Genomic DNA, 22,658 nt, shown 5'->3' with positions numbered 1-22,658 from the left:
CGATTAACCCGCATTTTAATCAACCCCCCTTCACTGCCGAGATTGTTGTATTACCTTTAGAGCATACGCTGAATTATTTGGGCTTTTAATCCGCGAAAATCCATCAAAAAAAGATCCCGTGGTTTGTTATGATCTGTGTGTAGCATCCACCATCTTGGTGCACCCGGAAGACGCACACAAGATTGGTTTCAATGAGGCGTTGCAACCAATGCATTTCCATTGGCCTCAATTTCCCAGAAGCCCTAGCAGCCCACAGCATGTGACGATTTCCGGTTTCGTCATCACAGCGAAGCCATCCAGTCTCATACTCCGCGACGAAGACGGATTTTCTTTTGATTCATTACATTACGGCGGATTAAACACATAAAACAAAAGGCGGGTATGTCCGATACGGCAGCGACATTAACCTGGAGTAATCCATTCGCGGCACGGAAACTGTTAAAAGGATTACAAAAAAAAAAAGGTTTTTGTAATTTTTCTTACAAACTTATATATATATATATATATATATATATTATCAATGTACTGACCGAGTGGCGAAGGCTGGCTTGACCTCGTGTGGGTTCCTGCGGTCAGACCAGAAGATGAGCAGCCGGTCAAACAGAGGCTCGATGTTCACCATCACATTTTGGCCTTCAGGAGAGATCTGCAGGAGGCCTCCTTGCTCCTACACACAACAGACACAAACAACAGGGATTAAAGAAAAACTAATCTCACGACTGAAAAGGTTTGGCATTCATTCGTTCATAAACACACACGCGCGCGCACATACACGACGCGCGCATGTCAGGATCTTTGACATATACAGCCTTTTCACACTCTGTTGCAGTGTTTGGGAATAATTATCAGTAGCTGAAAGGAAATAAACTTGTATTGTTTGTTTGTTTGTTTATTTTCACATACAAAAATATTTCGGAAATGACACATGGTCAATAAAAAAAATGTGAAGGAGAAAGCCTAAAAACCCTCCAGGGGGCTTGCAAAGTGGCTTCTCCAGGCATGTTTAAACATTCATAGTTTTTGTTTGTTTAAAGAAAAAACAATCATATTGAACATTAGAATACAGATAAAATACAGGGACAGTGAAAGGACGGAAATGTACTGTATACATAGACTGTAAAAAATATGGACAAAGCGTTCCCCGGGTCAAACATGGACATAAAATGAAGCCTGTTATTCCTGCACTGTAAGTCGCCATCTTTCTAGATCCGTTTGGGCCCAGCTGGCCATTGGCTGGCTCCGTTTGGGCCCAGCTGGCCATTGGCTGCCCAGACAACGAGGCGGGACTTCCCCCCTTCTTCTCCGTTGGTTTTTATTTTGACTCGAGTGGGTGGGGAATCCCGATCATAGACTGTAACGGTAGCCACGCCCCTCAGAACATACGCGACTTTATGGTCATTTATTTTATAAATGGGACCATCATTTTCCAAAAAGAATATTATGACATTATAAATGAGACTTTAAACTAGTGACTGAAAGTATTCATGACCATGTTTATTAAGGTAATACAGTCTAGGTGAAGTTGGGCCCAAATACATGGACTTCTATGGGGCTATGGGTTTTTTTGGGTCCAGTGACAGCGCCACAACAGGCCATTATATGAACTTTCAGGAGTTTCAGGCTTCACAAAATATCTGTCTGACTGCCCCCCTGACTGTATAACAAGAAAGAAAAGCACAATAGACAGAAGTCAGACAATAAAACGGCTATAGGAGAACATTGAGTACACCAGGTTAATTTAGCAGACCGTATGGGAAGTGTACTTGGTGGTTAGGAGAAGTGATTTTAGAGACTTCTTGAATTGATGAAAAGACAATTGCCATAGATGTAAAGGTAGGGAGTTCCATATTGTAGACCCTCTGAAGCCTATATTAAATTGAGATTGAGACGTACGGGCATTTGGAGGTCTGAGGTGATTTGAGCTACGCGTGTTGGATAATCATGAACCTGGGAATTATAACAAAATAGATTATGGAAAAAGGTGTAAGTATCCAAGCTGTCCCCTACTAATGCAATGTCCCCTAGCAGTGAAGTTCCCCAGACAGAGTTTTTATGGTGGTCCATGAATACGTCGTTGCTGTTGGGCAGAAAGCTTGCATCTCCTATTTAGACTTTTTTAATATAGAACCAATGAAAAGTATTAAAATGGTAAAGGGTGCATTTATATAGCGCCTTTTTATCCAAGGCGCTTTACATAGATTGTGCATAATTTCACCCATTCACACACACACATTCATACACCAATGGCGGCGGAAACCATGCAAGGCAACCAACCAGCACATCAGGAGCAATTTGGGGTTCAGAGTCTTTGCTCAAGGACACTTCCGACACTAACTCTGGGGGAGCCCACAGGGTTCGAACTGGCAACCTTGCTGGTTACCATCCCGCCCGCCACTCTACCCCTGAGCCACCGCCGTTCATTAATCAACTGGTGGGTGTGGCCACATAAAAACCCAATTTTACCACTTTCTGTACACTTTCGTTCTCCTAGTATAAGCATAGCGCCAGATGACCATGTTGTGATGGGTGGTGATCCACCTGAACTGAAGCCGCAACCGCCACAGACATTGTTGTACGATAAAGGGGGGGAGGGGTGATATTGTGACATCACTATATCACTGTCATTTCGATTGGGCCTTTTTGGGCCTTCGATTGGGCCCATCTTTAACCCGTTTTGGTGTTAGCATCATGTCGCGCTTTAGCTATTGAAAAATAGCAGATCTACAAGCTCATAGCGCGCCACCGAGTGGCGCGCTATGAGCTTGTAGGTCTGCTATTTTTGAAAAATCAAAGAGCGACTGACATAGAAGACATTTTTAGAATCTGATCTCAGGTCAGAATGGGTTAAGGTTCATAGTAATATTTGTATATGGGTCCACACAGAACCGGTCCAAAATAACCGTCAGTCAGAGTGAACGGTGTGGAGACGTACCTCGATATTCCAGTCCTTGTTGAGATAGTAGATGCAGGTGATGCAGCGGCCGTCGCTGTTGGGGTTGTCAACGTGACGAACGTACCCTGTCCCGTTGCCCGGGTAACACGCCACCATGGCCTGGGGACAGATGAGGAGGAAGGTTAGGTAACATGCCACCATGGCCTGGGGACAGATGAGGAGGAAGGTTAGGTAACATGCCACCATGGCCTGGGGACAGATGAGGAGGAAGGTTAGGTAACATGCCACCATGGCCTGGGGACAGATGAGGAGGAAGGTTAGGTAACATGCCACCATGGCCTGGGGACAGATGAGGAGGAGGAAGGTTAGGTAACATGCCACCATGGCCTGGGGACAGATGAGGAGGAAGGTTAGTGGCGTTGCTGAACGAGAGACATTTTATGGTCTCCTAGGGAGACCATAAAATGTGGCACTTCCGGTGTCTCCAGCAGACCGCCGAAACGCGTTGGTTGTACTGCTGCTCTGCGGCATGCTATGTCAACTGATACAAGAATACAATAAAAGTGCCTTAAAACGAGAGTTCCGTGAGTGCTGGTTTTCTCTTTGAGAAATGTTCCTGTTATGTTACTTACTCGACCGCGCACCCGGTAAAGATGCTCAAAGTGTTTAAAAGCAACTGGAGTCGTGCGAGCTATTAACCCGATAATATGTTACTGAACGAGAGACATGACAACAGACACATCCTCTGTGTCAGACACATCCTCTGTGTCAGAATGAGAGACACGACAACAGACACATCCTCTGTCATTCTTCTACAGTACTGATGAAGATATTGAAAGCATTCTGTTCCCCAGTAATACATTTGAAAATCTAGTCCAAAATGAAAATCTGGGGCACAGATATCAACAGCCTGTTTTTTTAATTGGAGGATGCAAAGAAATAAGAAACAAGACTACTGTGGCAGGCCCAGGCCGTAGCGTAACGGTCTGGGCACCGGACTGGTGATCCAGTCGCGGTGTGCCGCGGGTTCGACTCCCGGACCCGACACGGCCTTTACCGCATGTCATCCCCCCATCTCTCTCCCGTTTCCTGTCAGCCTACTTTCTGTCCCTTAAAAAATCAATAAAAGGCGTAAGCCGCAAAAAAATATCTTAAAAAAAAAAAAAAAAAGACTACTGTGGCATGCTGTCACACTGTCAGAGTACAGACGACAACTTCGCATTCCCAAAGGCCTTCGAATCAAGTTCATTCCAGCCATGGGCCTGGAGGACCCCGAGTTCATGAAGAGGTGGGAGCAGATCTTGAACAAATGTTCACTAGATTTGGAGGTATTGGTCATTGGAAAATGTAAAACCTCACGTGTTGTGAAACTTGAAACAGTTAAAACACTTGAAAGTAAGGTTCACACCCTTGAAAAGACTGAGGAGTACACCCAATTAGAGGAGAAAATGACGAAATCTCTGGAATCATTCAAGAAAGATCTGATACAACTCAAGATGAAAAAATACCAACGTGACTTGAATCATTATAAAGAAGGAAAGGTCTATGAATGGCACAAACCAACCTTCAAACAGAAACAGAGAACTAGGACCAAAACAGGTGGCCCCAATCAATTAGATTACTCCTCTGACACTGGCAGAGCAAGCACACTGTGGCTCTGGGCACACTGTGAGGCGTGAAGGCGTCAGAAGTAGCTGAAGTTTTCTTCTTCGTGGGGTTTTTAGACAGCTGGTGGATGGAAAAGAAGCTCCACCTCCGCGCCCGACGGACGCGGAGGAGAGCGCGTCCGTGAATCTGTCCGTCGCGTCCGTCCGTCGGGCGCGGAGGTGGAGCTTCTTTTCCATCCACCAGCTGTCTAAAAACCCCACGAAGAAGAAAACTTCAGCTACTTCTGACGCCTTCACGCCTCACAGTGTGCCTAGCCCCTCTCGGAACCCTACATAAAGCTTTTCTGAAATTTTGATGAGTTTTATGTAGGGTCCCTGTTCATGACTATATTTTCGTATGGGAATTCTGGAACGCGGACGATAAACTTGCTCTCTAAGATCGAATCTGCGCCGTTTGACGGCCTTTTTTAGTTTAAGTTATTCTGAATTCGGGAACTTTAAGTACCTATACATCCCCTTTGTTTGACCGATTTGGTCGCTTTATTTCTTCTTGTTTGTTTACCGTTTAATGTACCGCCTCCCGGTGTGCGGTTGGCTTGTGCGGCTACGTCCCTGCCTCTGATCTGCTTTGTCATAGCTATAGCGCCACTAGCTAGCCAGATAGGCGGTACAATGAGGTGTCAATAAAGGAAGAGAAGAATCAAAGCGACCAAATCGGTCAAACAAAGTACAAAAATACTTAACGGCTTCCGCGCCACAGGAGATATTCGCAGCGGCATGTATGGGTACTTATACTTCACAGATTCAGAAACCCTCACACGAAAAAATGTCGTCAAAGAGCGCAGACAGGCGTTATCCATGTTGTTTATGTTTTATGAATGTCCGCGTACCAGGTGGCAGGATACTGATGCAACAGGACCCAATGCACTGGGTCTAACAAATGTCAGAAACTTCAGTAGCATTGGGTTCTGCTTGGAGGGCTACAGTGTGCCCAGAGCCAGAGTGAGACTGAGGACCTTCCAACCAGCCAAGGAGTGACTTTTTTTAGACATACCCCGCCCACAACAACGTGGAAGAGGAAAACGAGGAGGGGCAACCGAGGAAAGGGGACGGCCCAGGAGATCCCCAAGACAAGTCAATCCCCGGTAGTAAATCTGTCCAAAGTCCCCCTCACCCTCAGTTCAACCTCAGTTCTAAGCAAAGGCCTCTCATTTGCTGTGACTAACAAAGTCAATGCTTTCAACTTAAAGGTGGACACTTATAAGTGCATGAGACAACTCCATTTGAAAAGTTTATTTTCTCCCCACCATAAGAGTGCACCATATTATACTGCACAGATATCACCTACTGATGAGACTGAAACTGGTGCAAATAATCCCTCTCCTTTTTATGCAAAGTCATCATTTTGCCCCTCAACCAACCTAAGTCCTGTCATTGTGACATTCAACAAACTTGTTGAACATGACATTGAAAAAATGCTTAAGGAAGATAAAGGCCCCAAGTATGCAAACTTAACCTATGAGGAGCAATGTGCACTAAAGGAGTTGGAGGAAAATCCAGAAATCACTATCCGTTCTGCTGACAAAGGAGGTGCAGTTGTTGTCTTAGATACTGAATATTATCATCAAAAAATGCTTGAAAACCTGAACAGCCCCACCTACAGGCAGCTTGTGAAAAATCCCCTGAATGAATACAAATCTGAAATTGACAATCTATTGAAAGTTGCTCTTGAATCTAACTGGATCACAAAAAAAGAACATGCCTATTTGTCCTTGGACGATGCAAAAACGCTAATCCACGCCTTTGTTTTTTCTTGGCTTGACTACTGCAATGCGCTCTTTTCAGGACTGCCTAAGAAAACAACTGACAGACTACAACTTGTCCAAAATGCAGCAGCTAGAGTTGTAACTAGAACTAAGATGAGAGAACACATTACTCCAGTTTTGGCATCACTGCACTGGCTTCCTGTTGTTTTTAGGATTGATTTTAAAATTATTTTACTTGTCTATAAAGCTCTCAATGGTCTCGCACCTTCCTACCTGCATGACTGCCTGCCTAAATATGTCCCAAACCGGCCCCTAAGGTCTTCCACTGCTGGCCTGCTCGCCTTGCCTAAAAAAATGGTAACTAAAAAATACGGGGAAGCAGCTTTTTGCTTCTACGGGCCGTCGGCATGGAACAAGCTCCCACTGTACCTTCGTCAGGCAGCCTCTGTAGACATTTTTAAAGTTCAGCTCAAGACCCACCTCTACAACATTGCTTTTAAGTGATCTTTTATTTATTTTTATTTTGTATTCACGTCCTCACTGTTTTTTAATGTCGTTGCCTTATTTTATCTGTTCTTATCTTTGTACCACTGCCTTCTCCTGATTTGACACTGCATTATTGTCCTATTGTGTTAACTGCATGCCTGTTTTAATGCTGTTTTGTTTTGCTTTTGTTTTTATTATCTTTTCTGCTCTGTAAAGCACTTTGAGCTACATTTATGTATGAAAGGTGCTATATAAATAAAGTTTATTATTATTATTACCTGACTAGTCAGCATCCCATCACGCCCATCATCTACAGTCTCCCAAAAATCCACAAACACCCCACAGAACCCCCTCTCAGACCAATTGTCTCAGGACGAGGCTCTCTCACTGAACCATTGTCAACATTTGTTGACTTCTTTTTGAAAGACTTTGTGAAGGATCTGCCCGCCTACCTTGGAGACACAAAAGATGTGCTCAACTGTCTGAGTAATTGCACTTTGAATCAGAACACAATATTAGTCTCTCTTGATGTTGTAAATGTATATGGCTGCATCCCCCATGAAGATGCTTTGAATGCTGCTTCCTATTACTTGTCCAAGAGAGAAATAACACAAATCCCCCCAAATTATTTTGTATTGGAACTGTTGCACATTGTCCTGAGTCGAAATTACATGCAATATGGATCCAACTGGTACCTCCAGCAATCTGGGACTGCAATGGGGACAGCAAAAGCACCTTCTGTGGCTGGATTGGTTGTGGGAAAATGGGAAGAAAATGTTATCAATGACCCTAATAATAACCCCTACTATTCAAAAATTAAACTATACAAACGATACATTGATGATATCCTGTTATTTTGGGATGGGACACAGACTGAACTAATAGACTTTGTATCATATCTCAACAGCTCAAGTTTCCTGAAATTCACTTGTGAACAAAGCATGGTCAAAATTAACTATTTGGATTTAACCATATCCAAGGATGAAACTGGAATGATTCACACATCTATTTTCAGAAAAGACATGGAACGCAACTCAATTTTGCATGCTACCAGTAACCATCCAAGACACCTCAAGGACAACATTCCTGCACTGTAGGTCAATTTTTGAGGCTAAAACGCAACTGTTCAAATCTTGATGATTTTCACTCCAAACAAACCATTATGAGTACTCGTTTTAAAGACAGAGGCTATTCCTCAAAATCTATTCAGAAAGCCATACAATGTTCTAATAACGCCTCCCGTCCTGAACTTCCATCCAATCCACCAAAAACTAAAAATCCAAGTCGGGCTTGTTTCTCTACTGAATTTAACCACTGTGCTTCACAAATCAAACAAATACTCAACAGGCACTGGCATGTGCTCCAAGCAGAGCCAACATTGAAGGACCTTTGTAAATCCCAACACCTTGTTGCATTCAGGAGGGCACCCATAATCAAAGGTACAGTCATGTACAAAAATATGGTTCTGAAAAAGTCCACATGGCTTGGCTGACAACAACTGGAATGTACAGATGTGGCATGTGTGCCTGCTGCAACAACACATCAGACAAGAAATCACTCAATCATCCCCACACTGGAAAGAAAATTCCTATTCGTCAATTCATTAATTGCAAATCGACACACGTGATTTACATTTACATTTACTATGCCCTTGTGGTCTGGCATACGTAGGGCAAACTAAACGACCCCTCAAACAGAGAATATCAGAACACAAAAACTGTGTCAGAATGAGAGACATGACAACAGACACATCCGCTGTGTCAGAATGAGAGACACGACAACAGACACATCCTCTGTGTCAGAATGAGAGACACGACAACAGACACATCCGCTGTGTCAGAATGAGAGACATGACAACAGACACATCCTCTGTGTCAGAATGAGAGACACGACAACAGACACATCCTCTGTGTCAGAATGAGAGTCACGACAACAGACACATCCTCTGTGTCAGAATGAGAGACACGACAACAGACTCATCCTCTGTGTCAGAATGAGAGACACGACAACAGACACATCCTCTGTGTCAGAATGAGAGACACGACAACAGACACATCCTCTGTGTCAGAATGAGAGACACGACAACAGACACATCCTCTGTGTCAGAATGAGAGACACGACAACAGACACATCCTCTGTGTCAGAATGAGAGACACGACAACAGACACATCCTCTGTGTCAGAATGAGAGACACGACAACAGACACATCCTCTGTGTCAGAATGAGATACACGACAACAGACACATCCTCTGTGTCAGAATGAGAGACATGACAACAGACACATCTGTGTCTCTGTGTCTGTTGTCATGTCGGGAACCCCATGTCGGGAACCCCTTTTGGTGTTAGCGCTATGTTATGCTTTAGCTATTTAAAAATAGCAGATCTACAAGCTCATAGCGCGCCACTCGGTGGCGCGCTATGAGCTTGTAGATCTGCTATTTTTAGAAAAATCGAAGAGCCACTGACTTAGAAGACATTTTTAGAATCTGATCTCAGGTCAGAATGGAAAACTGTCAGGATGTAGAAGACATTTTTAGAATCTGATCTCAGGTCAGAATGGAAAACTGTCAGGATGTAGAAGACATTTTTTTAGAATCTGATCTCAGGTCAGAATGGGTCAAGTGTGTACTGTATCTAAATTCTATCATACATACACACTCTCAAACAGAAGCGTGCGAGTCTTGAGTAGAGCGAAGGTATGCAGACTATGCACCACTACGTCTGACGCAGAGAGGGAGTGGGCTATGAAGAGAAACACTAAGTTAGAGGTCAGCCCGTCATGCGTGATGCAGTATCAATGCTGAAACAATGCTTCTCCTGCTTGGTATTTCCCCTGTGTGAGCACTCTGTGCTAAAGGGAGCGTTCTCGGTGGCGACGGTGTTGGTATTTCCCCTGTGTGAGTAGTACTCTGTGCTACAGGGAGCCTTCTCTGTGGCAACGGTGCATGGGAACCATTCTTTCAGAGTCAGACACCTAATTAATCTCAATTTATTTGAGACTTTTTTTGGGGGTCTCAAATTATATATTGCGATTATGATACATGTGGACTGGACTGTGCTTTTTTGACAGACGCAAGGTTCCTAGTACTTGCGCCAGCCAGGGAGATCAAATTAAATTAGATTCTAATCTACACTTGTAGACTGTAGATTAGTCAATTTAGCATAATTTTCGTATCTACAATGCAGCCGTGTTGAGGATCACAAAATCAAACCATACATTATTAAAAGTGTTTCAACTGGTCAGTCAAATTAGATATTGGCAAATAAGTGATATTATACTAAGTGTACATATATGTTCTTGAGGTAAATTAGTTTATCTCCCAAAATCTAATTTGATCTTTGGGATACACCCACAAATAAGTAGGTGTGTCACAAATACGTTGTTACTGCACTTTGGCTTTGTAGGGTAGTATAGTATATGTCCACTAGGTCATACAGAAAATAGCAGATCTACAAGCTCAATACATGTTGCAGTGCGACCCGTTTTGAGCTTGTAGATCTGCTATTTCTTTCCTATGACAGTATACTGTATGCAATGTGGCCCCTCTGGAGTGAGTGTGGAAATATATAGTGGCCCTCTCTATGGTCAAAGTCGCCCACTCCTGCACTCATAAACACCATACAAACCATACACCATCCAGTCATAAACACCATACAAGGCCCAGGCCGTAGCGTAACGGTCTGGGCACCGGACTGGTAATCCAGTCGCAGTGTGCCGCGGGTTCGACTCCCGGACCCGACACGGCCTTTACTGCATGTCATCCCCCATCTCTCTCCCGTTTCCTGTCAGCCTACTGTCTGTCCCTTAAAAAATCAATAAAAGGCGTAAGCCGCAAAAAAATATCTTAAAAAAACAAAAACAAAAACACCATACAAAAGTGGAGACCAGAACCTTTTAATACTGCTCTTCATGACATAAACCATGAGCCTATCACGTCCCTGCTCTGCCTCATCCAGCTGTCTCTTTAAGCAAACAGAAAAGATCACGCCATCATCACTCTAGAGCTGATGATGGGGGGAGAGAGCTTTGTATGGTTGATGATAGTAGCCGTGGGGTAATAACTTCTTCTATCTCTGGAGGCCGCCAACGACCCGGAGCTCCGTCACCCTGCGGGGGAAGTGAAGGGACACTTTTACACAACATCTCTCCAGTCCTGTCTGGTTTCACCTCGTCTTTCCGGGGTTAACAAGAGAGACGTGCATATAAATACACGTGGAAGCTCCAGGGACGAGTTCTGCACGGCTACCATATTGATCTAACGTGCCAGATCCCATCCTTCACGCTGTGCGTTTACTACGGCATGAGAGGACAGATCCCCAGATCCCATCCTTCACGCTGTGGGTTTACTACGGCATGAGAGTCTCTCTCCCCCCGAGAGACCAGAGTCTGCCCACGTGGGGCAGCGGTGGCCGAACTGTTTGCGGAGCGGTCGTGATATCGGAAGGTCGCTAGTTCGTATCCCCGGACCGGCACGTTAGAATTACCACCGCTGAAGTGCCCTTGAACAAGGCATTGGACCTCTACCATGAAATGTTCTATGAGCAGGGCCTGGCTGTAAACAAGGTTCTTGAGCTTAGTCCAGTTACCCTGGGTAAACATAGTACCTTTCTTTCTTTCTGTACGTGTCACGTCCACACTTTGTTTCAGTCGGAAATACATGATCTGTACGGAGAAACTCTGTGCTGGCAGAGCCATCTACAGTAAGGTTAAAGGTATATTCAGTGATTTCACTTCATTCAAATATCACTTATTTTGTTGTTTTGTTGTGATAATCCTCCCTACTATAGAGTGTGTTGACCATATAAGGAGTTCCTCCCTGTCCCCAGTTAACCCTTGCCCCCCCCCCCCCCCCCCAATGTAGTGCGTGCATGTGCACATCTTGTTACCCAAATCACTTAATGCTCCTTTAAAAGGTACCGTATGTGAGTCTGTCTGTTGGTTCTGCCCGGAGTTAATCACTGGATCAATCACTGGATCAATCAGCAGCAACATTCTGGTACAAACTGCCAGTAGGCCGAGGAAGTAAGACCCTGAAACCCACTCAGGCTGAAACATTTCCCCAATATAGAGGGTATGTGTGCGACATCGGAGATCAGAGATCGTCAGGTCAGTGCCATTTACTCCTGCGCTCTGAGCCTCTGCTCTGAGCCTCTGACGTCACTAAGGACGCCACCTCTGCACCTGTCCTGTCCCAGACGATTGTGTTAACAGTTTGAGGGTCTGCGCCGCCTGCTTCCGTTCCGCACCTCGCTCACCTTACACTCGCTCCCTCCGTCTTAAACATCCACTTCTCGTCACAAATCGTAAATCTGGCAACATGGACACAGCATTAGTCATGTCACGGGGGGAATAAACAGCCACCGTATTGACAACATGACATTTCCGAGCTTGCGGGATTCGAGAAACGGCCCACCATTAAATCTGTAACGAAGCTAATAAATCTGTTTCCAGCCCAGCCCAACTAACATCTAGTTAATTGTTTTATACGGAATATAGCTGACCTACCAGCTGACAAAGCGTTGCATCGCAACATGTTGAGAGCTTGTAGAATCTTTTGGCAATTTCTCCATGCCACCATTGTACAACACCGTAAAAAAAAAAAAAAAATCCTATAATTCTTTGTTATTACTTTTTTAACGTATATGACCTCGCGGCCGTTGTTTGCGTTCGTTTTCGACATGCTTTTGTTGGTTCATTCACTGTGTTTTGTTCTGTAGCTCCAGTTAGCTCATAGCATTAGCCGCTGTAGAGTTATGGAAGTCTCCTTTTTGCAGAGCCTGGGTTTCAGCCAATCCATGAACCAGGTCCTCAAAGCCAACCCGAGAGAAAATAAGCTTCACCTGGACCTATTCTTTGAGGGTCAGTCAGCGTGCACCACTCCTCACGTAGAGCCAAGTGGACCTGAGTGGTGTTAGTGGTTTGTGTGACAGCGCTCACCCAGCCCCCCCATTGTCACCTCTCATCATTGACAAACGCTCACAGCCTGAGCTCATTAACCTTAGGAACCCCCCCCCCCCCCCACCGTCTCTGGCCTCGGAACTGGCAATCAGACCTGCTGTGCACCGAGGGGTGTTCAGAACGCGTGTTCAATGGGAGTCAAGTGGTTTTGACAGAACAGCTCTGCTCGATGGGAAAAATAAAATAAAATGCAGTTTCCCTGAAATTGGCTAATTAAACCTGAAGGCCTTCGTTTCAGACCGCATGTTGCAGCAACCATGCGGTCTTTTTTGGAGCATCATGTAAATTAGCTTGATTTCGTTATTTAAAATATCATAGAATAATTAAAACAGACCCAGTTCAAATGTATCAACCGAAGTATGGCATTTGTTTTAATGTACCACTGCGAGCACCATGCCGCAGGTTTGTAGGCTACCCATCGTCATGTGTCCAAATCCAAAAGAACAGATATGTAAACTGTCGACACGCAATGTCTGTCTATTCTCATGGACAGTCCGTGAAGCAGATTACGGGTATGGGCTTGAGAGCAGGTTCGGCGCCAGGATGAAAGACTGAGGGGGCAATTGAGATTTTGAGGGGGCACAAAAGGCAAAGAGGTTGATTTAAGGGTGCAAATATCCCCTTTGCCCCCCCCCCCCCGTGGTGCCGGGCCTGCTTGAGAGGCAATTATTGATGTAAACTGCTAGCCAAGCTTGCACAGTGCCGTGCCGTGTGCACTGAGCGGCTCGGAGCGGAGGACAGTTCTCGCTCCGGAAGTCAATCTGACCCATTTAAAAACCCGCTCCGCGCTCACGTCAAAATCCCCTCGCTCCGCTCCTCGCTCAGCTCACATGCTCTGCTACCAAACAACTCCCCAGGTCATTCTTCAGTGCATCAGGGTGTGATCATTATGGTTTTTGTGTGAATATGTGGGCCCTTTTCCACTTCCGGCATCTCTTGACCTTTCTTTCTCTACTCACATTTTTACAACATGGCTCTATTCAAAGTATGTGTATTAAGCAATATTACACGAGAGGGTGTTGTTTAACGTGATTATTGCCACGACAGGGATGCGGTCAGGAACGAGACGAAGTCGAGTTCCGCAAGCATCACTGAAGTGGCAATAATCACGTTAAACAACACCCTCAAGTGTAATATTGCAATTCTACAACAGTTACCCTTAAAACAAAGAAAATCGCTGAAAAATATATATTTTTTAATGACAGATGTAGTCATTACGACCACAAATGTCCAAAGAAACTAGCTAGCCTAGCCACCGAGTTTGCTAGCGCTCTGGGAAAACAGAGCGGCTGAATTCTTTGTTTTGATTAGGTGGTGAACAGTAGTGGTTTGATCAACGGCTAGAAACCGTTTCAACCAATCAGATTGCTTCCTCTTAACGACCTGTTGTAGAATACTGTATAGTATAGTATATTATATATGTATAGTTTATATACATATAGTTCCATTATGTAGATATATTCCACTGTTGTGTTCTTAGCTTACGCATGTTTCATGATAACTACTTTTTATGTATATGATGTATTGCCATGCTTTTTGTTCTTGCTTAATGTAAGTCGCTCTGGATTAAGAGCATCTGCTATAAATGCCTACAATTGTAATTGTAGAACAGTCTACGAGAGGGTCTGTGTTTATTTGCACACAGGACTAATATCGCAAACTGCTGGACCGATCGGCACCAAATTCCTACTCACATTGCCAGCAGGTACGTAGGCCAAGGGAAAAGATGGATTTTTCCCCACGTATGCTTTATGTCAACAGTGAAATGTTTAATTCTGCCACTACAATGACGACATTGTCATCATAACACTTTATGCAGGAAAGAAAGAAGAGAAATGTGGACCCCAGTATGGCCTCATAACATATTTACGATATATATATAGTTTTGGCCAATATTGCGTACTGCCAGGTAAAATCTATATTTTACGATGAATAACCCATTTTGGGGCGGGAACCCCTTTTGGTGTTAGCATTATGTTGATTGATTGATTGATCATTTTATTAGACAATATCAAATGCAAAAACAGTACATGGTACAGTCAAAAGCACATTTATCCAAAAGGATAGCACCGAAACAAGACCTTGCGGTCTTGTTTCCATTCGGGTCCCCCAATGCATTCATTCACACTACAATGATGACATTAATTTAAGATACCTCAAATCATTATTATACCAGATCATTATTTATACTCCCTCTAGTGTTGTGGCTGTGAGAGTTGCTCACCTTTGTGAGGTAATCGGTTAAGTAAATGGGGACTGAGGGCACAGAGGGCAGGGCTGAATTTACCATTTTGAAAGTCAGCCCCATTTTCAACCGCTTGACTCCGTCTTCTACCCGGAGCCATCCTATGCCATCAAAATGTGTTGCATAAAGGTGGGTCATGGGCTCTAGGCCTAGGAGGAGGAGTCGAATTAGTTTGTTCTGGGAGGTTTGAAGCTTAATCTTTTGTGACCTTGAGATGTTCGAGAACCAGGAGGTACAGGCGTAGTCAAATATGGGCTGAATAAGAGCTCCAGCTAATGTCCTGAGAGCCCTCTTGTTTACAAAGGAGGAGATTCTCCCCAAGAATCTTGTCCTTTGGTTTACTTTTTTGATCGCCCTTGTTGCCATGCCTTCACCTGTCAGCTTGTTGTCCAGGATACAGCCCAGATATGTCATTTATTTTTTACTAGTAGATAGATAGATAGATAGATAGATAGATAGCTTTATTGTCATTCAGCAGATACATAAAATGCATAAGAGAACGAAATGTCGTTTCAGTGGCTTTTAGTATGCTAGTTAAAAGAGCTAAAATACTATTAAAATCTAAAATCCACTTAAAAACAAATAAATTAAAAGCACCATTAGTTCATTTGGAGACAAGATATTGCACAACAGGAGTCCTTATAGCAGCATATAGGGGGAAAGGTTAGGGGATATTGCACGTGTTCAAAAGTCTGATGGCTTGGGGGAAAAGGCTCTTGGAGAATCTTGCTGTTTTACTCCCAATGCTTCGATACCTTCTGCCAGAAGGCAACAGAGTGAACAGTCCCTGGTGTGGGTGGGTGGGGTCATTTCTGATGTTGTTGGCCCTAGACAGACAGCGGTTGTGCGCAATGTCCTTGATGGAAGGCAGTGATGTCCCGATAATTTTCTCCGCTGTCCTCACTACTCTCTGTAATGTTTTCCAGTCTGCTTCTTTGCAGCTTCCAGACCAGACAGAGATGCAGTTTGTCAGGATGCTCTCTATAGTTCCCCTGTAGAACGTAGTGAGGATGGGAGCGGGGAGTTGGGCTCTTCTCATCCGGCGCAGAAAGAACAGCCGTTTCTGGGCTCTCTTCACAAGAGAGGACGTGTTATAATATCGTCAATTCTGACACTGAAATCATTTACCCTACTAAGGGAGTGGTTAGACCCAAAGAGAATAGATTCTGTTTTACCAAGATGTAATGAGAGTTTGTTATCCGTAAGCCAAATTCTGATTTTGGTGAGTTCCGAACTGAGCATCTCCTCAACCTGAGTTTTATCTTCTCCCGATATCAGGAGCGCTGAGTCGTCTGCAAACAGGAACAATTTGCAATCACAGGCGGCGCTCATATCATTAACCGTTTCAGTTCATACGACGCATGAGGCCGTCATAAGGATCCCGAAAAATTAGTGCCTACGACGTCTGAGGACGTCCTAGCGACGTCCTAGTGACACGGGGCGAGATAAGAATATTCCGATTTTTTCCTATTTTTTTTTTTGGCATTTCGCTTTGCGCTTTCCGTACGCTAACGCTCAGTGCAACTATTAGCTTGTCATTGACTCCCATGTTAGCAGGGCGGAAAGAATGACTCGTATCTCCTAATCCAAGGCGCACTCCGTGGTGATGAATGGATCGATATGCTGGCGCTTCATTTCTGCTCCTCATCCGTCTCTCCCGCAAAATATGAACGCTTTTTGGAGCGTAAAAAAATAAATTAAGATGATCGGGGATGTGAGGTCACTTAGTAAAGTCAACTTTTTTTAGGAAAGTGTTTCCGGTTCACTTACTGATCGAAACCTATCGCCTCCAGTTTGTCTAGTAGTATTGAATGGTTTACGGTATCAAACGCTTTTTGAAGGTCCAACATGACCATGCCGCAGTATTTGCCCGAGTCTACCTCGCGTTTGATGTAGTCGTTCAAGAACAGTAGGCATGTGTCAGTGGAATGGGATGTTCTGAAACCAGATTGGAAATTGTACAGCAGGTTGTGTTTGTCTAGGTAATTGCTGATCTGTTCGTAAATTAGTCTTACAATGATTTTAGATGTGGAACACAGGATGGAAACAGGTCGGTAATTTCCAGTGTCCAATTTGCTTCCTTTTTTGTGCAGAGGGATTACACGTGCCATCTTGAGTTCCTGTGGAACTTGGCATAGACTGATTGATAGATTTCTAATATGAGTTATTATTGGGGCTATAGAGACAGCTGCGTCTCTGAGGAATCTGGTGGGGATTTTATCAAAACCGGTGTTGTGCTTTAGCTATTGAAAAATAGCAGACCTACGAGCTTGTAGGTCTGCTATTTTTGAAAAATTGAAGAACGACTGACATAGAAACATAGCTTTTTCAGAAAACTGTCATTTTTAGAATCTGATCTCAGGTCAAAATGGGACAGATTTGGAAAGTCCCCGAGGCTGTAACAAATGGTTGCTTTGTTGGGTATGAGGCGTTATATTTGTGTGTATGGGGGACACCATTAGCATTCTGGCAGATACAGTGTGGCATCAAAGTACAAATACCAAAAAATATTCTGTCACCACTGCCAGGGGTTGGAAATGGAAATCACTGCAGGTCTATTTACCCTGGTGTTGCTTAGCAACGCAGCACAGTAGGTAGAATGAACACTGCAGATGCACATTTATAGACTCCACAGGGATTCTAAAAGAGCAAGTCAGTTTTTCAGCAGCTTCGGCCAAAAATATGTCCTTGAAAAACCTCTGCAACCTCAACGTATCCCATAGCTAATCGATTACTGGACGTACAGTATAACATAAGAAAAGACAATACTATTATGTACATATCAATCACTTTCCCTGGCTTTACAGTGATTTACCCTCAAATAGAGGTGATATGGCCTGGGCCGTGGCTCAGCGGTCCATATTTTGAGATGGGGGGTCCGCGGCCCAATAGAGATAATTCTGGGGGTCCTTGACATGAATAAGGTTGAGCACTACCGACACTGAGAAACATGGGTTTTTCAGAAAAATGTTAGGATTTTGAAGCCTTTTTTTTTAAATCGACGTCAGTCCAAAATGGGTTAATTGTCATCCACTACTCCCCCCCCCCCCCCCCCCCCCCCACCCCCCGTTTCCTGTACTGTCTGTCACTATCATTAAGGCTCAGAAAAGCCCAAAACATACTCAAAAGTAGTAGTTCAGCCAAGCAATTACACACAATTACACCCAATTACACACCCCATGAAGCAGGGGAAAAGTTACCCCCATGACACCAGTCTGTTTGGAAACAGCTACCAGTCTGCCAACCGCCCGCATTAATGGCTTAACCCATTCTGAACGGGCACCCATTTTGGTGTCGGCATCATGTCATGCTTTATCTATTTAAAAATAGCAGATCTACAAGCTCATATCGCGCCACCGAGTGGCGCGATACGAGCTTGTAGGTCTGCTATTTTTGAAAAATCGAAGAACGACTTGACATTTTTTAGAATCTGATCTCAGGTCAGAATGGGTTCATCAGACCAGTGTGTGTCCAGTGGAAACCTCGTATGAATCTGATCTCAGGTCAGAATGGCTTAATAGGCGTGCGGAGTAGATAACGACACTGCCAAGGACGAGGCGATGGCCGTGCAACACAGAACGCACTGTTCTGGACAAGAATGAAAAAATAAATTGCTGCACGCATATTACGATAAGAGACACACAGCGGAGGAGGGGAGGGGGTCAAGATAAGGCTGAACAAATACAGGTCCTGCTGCCATTACTTTACTGGAGCAAGAGTGTGTGTGTGTGTGTGTGTGTGTGTGTGTGTGTGTACGTGTGCGTGTGTGTGCGTGCGTGTGAGACAGTGAAAGTGACGGAGAGACAGCAAGGTCGTTAGGTTGCTGCAGCGGCGAGTTAATTTAGCTGTAATTCACAGGCCGCTAAAAGGCTAACCCTGGGATCAGAGCCAAGAATAACAAATGTTAAGTTCCGTGACGCATACAAAGAGGTGCACGATGATGATTAACTTTGTGTTCTGTTCTGTTGTGCCATGCAGGGTTAGGGCAGCTAACACAGCCTATAGAAGACAAGGAGGTGCATCTGGGCTGAACAGCTGTGCCGTCTGCTCAGATTCCATATGTTGAGAGACGTGCACACGCCCAACACAACACAGATGGTTAAACACAAGCTTGTTAACCCCACCTGTGAAGTTGGACAAGGCTTATGTTTTCAACCAATTCTGCTGGTCATTTAACTTTGAGAAAGAAACGGCCACATTTTGATGAACCTTTGTGGGGGATCATCAGGGAATGATCAGGCCAAAACCAATCAAGAGAGAGCAGGACATCTGAATTGAACTACAGCTGACTGACCATGAATTATGGTCAGACCATTGCCAGGATCCAGGTAGATCAGTGCTTTTCAACCTGTGGACCGGGGACCACCAGTGGTCCTTGAGGGGGTTCTAGGTGGTCCCCAGCAATATTATGGAAAGTTGGTAACCAAATGGACACCATTTTGGGGTCTGAGAGGCTACATGTCATCAGATGGTGTACCGTGGCTCAAATGACGAAAGGAATAATGGACCGTGATATGAAAAAAGGTTGAAAACCACAGAGGTAGATTAATGCTGCAAAAATGTCCATCACCAACTTTACTAGAATTCTCAAAAACGTTCTGTTCTAACATAGAGCTGGGCAATTACCTGGAAATATTGAAACCCATATTTAGAACCAATGACCTACTTCACCCTCGAGAAGCAAGAAGCAGGTCAAATATTTCTTATACAGTACGTCAACGAATCAAATGAGACATTTTAATAGATTTTTATAATCGACTAAATCGACAAGTTTGGGTTTTCTATCAGTAAGCAAATGAAATGATTGGATCTGCATGAAGGTCAAAATGACATCATCACTAATATCTCAGGTTACAGAGCTGGTGTATTTATTGTATGTTGCCTCAAACAATTGTCTTAAAAAAAGGGGAAAAAAACTGAAGGCAATGGCAGAGAATTGAGAATACAGAAAATATTTTTATATTATATACCTTCTCTGATTGCAATTTTGCACTGATCTCTTGTGATACTCTTGTGATACTTATACTTTGCTGCTACTGTGTATTGTCTTTTGTGTATTGTCTGTCTGTTTTAAAAAGTGTTGATGTACTAATGCACTTTTGCCCAAGACAAATTTCCCCTCGTGGGACAATAAAGTATATCTCAGCTCATCATCATCATCTCATATCTCATCTCATCTCATCATTGAAAGGTGTTGAACGGTCCATGAATCACTACAGTAGCCACAGGCTGGTAGGCAAATAAGATATACTGTACTAGGGGTGATACGATACATGGTTGACGATACGATACATGGACGATATTGGTTCATTATGGCGATCCAATACGATACAATGATTTGAAATCGATACAGTAACCATTTAAAATACATTGACATTTTTTTAAATTAAGTAATTAAGTAAAGATTATTAAGTAATAATCTTTTTAAATTTTCTTCAAAAAAATGCTAAATACCACACACACAAACGTATAGTATTGATACAATCGATTAATCGCATAGCAGAACGATTCGATACCGATTATTTCCATTGCAAAACCGATACGTTACGATACATAGTCAACGTTGCCGTTTTCATTTTGATATACTATATGGATTTTTCGATGCAGTTACTATATCGTTACACCCCTAAGATATACAGTACCAGCGTAGCAATCATTATTAGTTTCCATTTGGTTACGGCGGAGTGCACAGTGATGAGATGGAAGTCTGGATCCTGATCAATCATGACCAGACAAGACTCATCCAGTGATTTGTCACCATCATCCAGCTACTGTAAGCCCTGCGTTCCCCCTGGTAGATAAGCACAGCTCTACTTATAATATGCTGGATAATGGTCTGTGGGGGTGATGCATCATTGACTAATACTTAACTGTACTCTCTCTGTGTGTGTGTGTGTGTGTGTGTGTGTGTGTGTGTGTGTGTGTGTGTGTGTGTGTGTGTGTGTGTGTGTGTGTGTGTGTGTGTGTGTGTGAGAGAATAGAGACACAAAAAAGTGGTAAAATGGTGCTCAGCCCCGATGAGTCAATCCTGCCGTGAGTCACAATGGTTAACATTATGTACAGTATGAGTCACCCAGAAAGTTCTGTGGTGTGTGTGTGTGTGTGTGTGTGTGTGTGCGTGCCTGCGTGCCTGCGTGTGTCTGCATTTCTGGTAATCTAAGAGTGCAGAAGTCTCAAATTGTATTGTCAGCTGGATTCCGCAACTATGAGCACAATTAATGATTAAGCAATATCACACTCGCGGGCCGGCTGTTATGCTGGATTCAAGCACGTCTGCGGTTTGACATTCAAACGCACCTGAAGGTAATAATACAACCCAGAGTAATCTAGTAAGAGTATGGTGACACGCTTTGATCTCGCCGCAAAGCGGGTGCCTATGGGCGATAGTTCCAAACATTGGAACTATCTCATTGAGACAAAGCGGGTGCATATGGGCGATAGTTCCAAACATTGGACCTATCTCATTGAGACAAAGCGGGTGCATATGGGCGATAGTTCCAGACATTGGAACTATCTCATTGAGACAAAGCGGGTGCCTATGGGCGATAGTTCCAAACATTGGAACTATCTCATTGAGACAAAGCGGGTGCATATGGGCGATAGTTCCAAACATTGCTCCTATGGCTGGAACTATCCCATTGAGATAGAATGAGCACTTCCGCATTCCATTGTTACAATGAGAGTCAACGGGAGTGTCATTACTCCCTTACTAGATTACTCTGATACAACCAATTGTGGATTATATGGTGTGCTTGTTATGTGCAATGATGTCTTGGCCTTTGTATTTAGGGTTTCTTCCTGGAGGTGGAAACCTTGACAGTGTAGAAAATCACGACACTCCATCTTTAATTAACCCATTTAGGCCTGACGTCGAAATTAAAAAAAAAAAGTTTTCTAAATCATGACAATTTTCTGAAAGATTTGAGGCACATTTTAACGATTTTTCAAAAATAGCAGACCTACAAGTTCATAGCGCGCCACTCGGTGGCGCGCTATGAGCTTGTAGGTCTGCTATTTTTCAATAGCTAAATTATAACATAATGTATGTAACCACCAAAAGGGGTTCCCGCTCAAAATAGTTACTGTGTACAAGCATTGACAATGACAACTGTCTGCCAGTCAACTTATGCACACAAACTGAAACTCATCATCATTACTACCTTTCTCTGGACGTGTTTTTACACATCAAAATGTCTGCTATTAAAAAAGGGTCCTATTCAGTCGGATAGGATAAACATGATAATGTCACATCAAAATCAAATAATATTTTTCTTCCTGTCAATCAAAATATGCTCACTGATAGGGTTGAAAACAACCAATTGCAACTGAATCCCTCCAAACATTAACCCATTCTGACCGGGCACCCATTTTGGTGTCAGCATCATGTTATGCTTTAGCTATTGAAAAACAGCAGATCTACAAGCTCATATCGCGCCACCGAGTGGCGCGATACGAGCTTGTAGGTCTGCTATTTTTGAAAAATCGAAGAGCGACTGACATTTTTTGAATCTGATCTCAGGTCAGAATGGGTTCATCAGACCAGTGTGTCCCCGGCGGAAACCTCGTATGAATCTGATCTCAGGTCAGAATGATAGATACCTCGATCCACTCCAGTGAAGTACGTCACGACAGGGACGTTTCCCCACGTGGACTTCAACGTGGGGAAACGTGGGGACTTCAACCTTTAGCTGGATGTGGCCTC

The 22,658-nt window shown here is 43.8% G+C and overlaps 1 protein-coding gene across 3 annotated transcripts in view; it reads right to left on the bottom strand.

Annotated features, from left to right (window-relative positions):
• Positions 1–22,658, bottom strand: part of egln2 (egl-9 family hypoxia-inducible factor 2) — a 43,390-nt gene that overhangs the window by 7,385 nt on the left and 13,347 nt on the right. For all 3 annotated transcript variants that reach the window (XM_083773550.1, XM_083773551.1, XM_083773552.1), the window contains 2 exons: positions 2,933–3,052; positions 531–667 (listed from right to left, as the gene is read on the bottom strand). In XM_083773550.1, the coding sequence (XP_083629676.1) occupies positions 531–667; positions 2,933–3,052 (257 nt within the window). The remainder of the gene's footprint in view (positions 1–530; positions 668–2,932; positions 3,053–22,658) is intronic.

This window comes from Protomyctophum parallelum (genome assembly GCF_964188405.1).
Source record: "Protomyctophum parallelum genome assembly, chromosome: 9".
NCBI classification, from domain to species: domain Eukaryota; kingdom Metazoa; phylum Chordata; class Actinopteri; order Myctophiformes; family Myctophidae; genus Protomyctophum; species Protomyctophum parallelum.
Note: the sequence above shows the minus strand (reverse complement) of the source record. Positions and strands in the feature narration are given on the sequence as shown.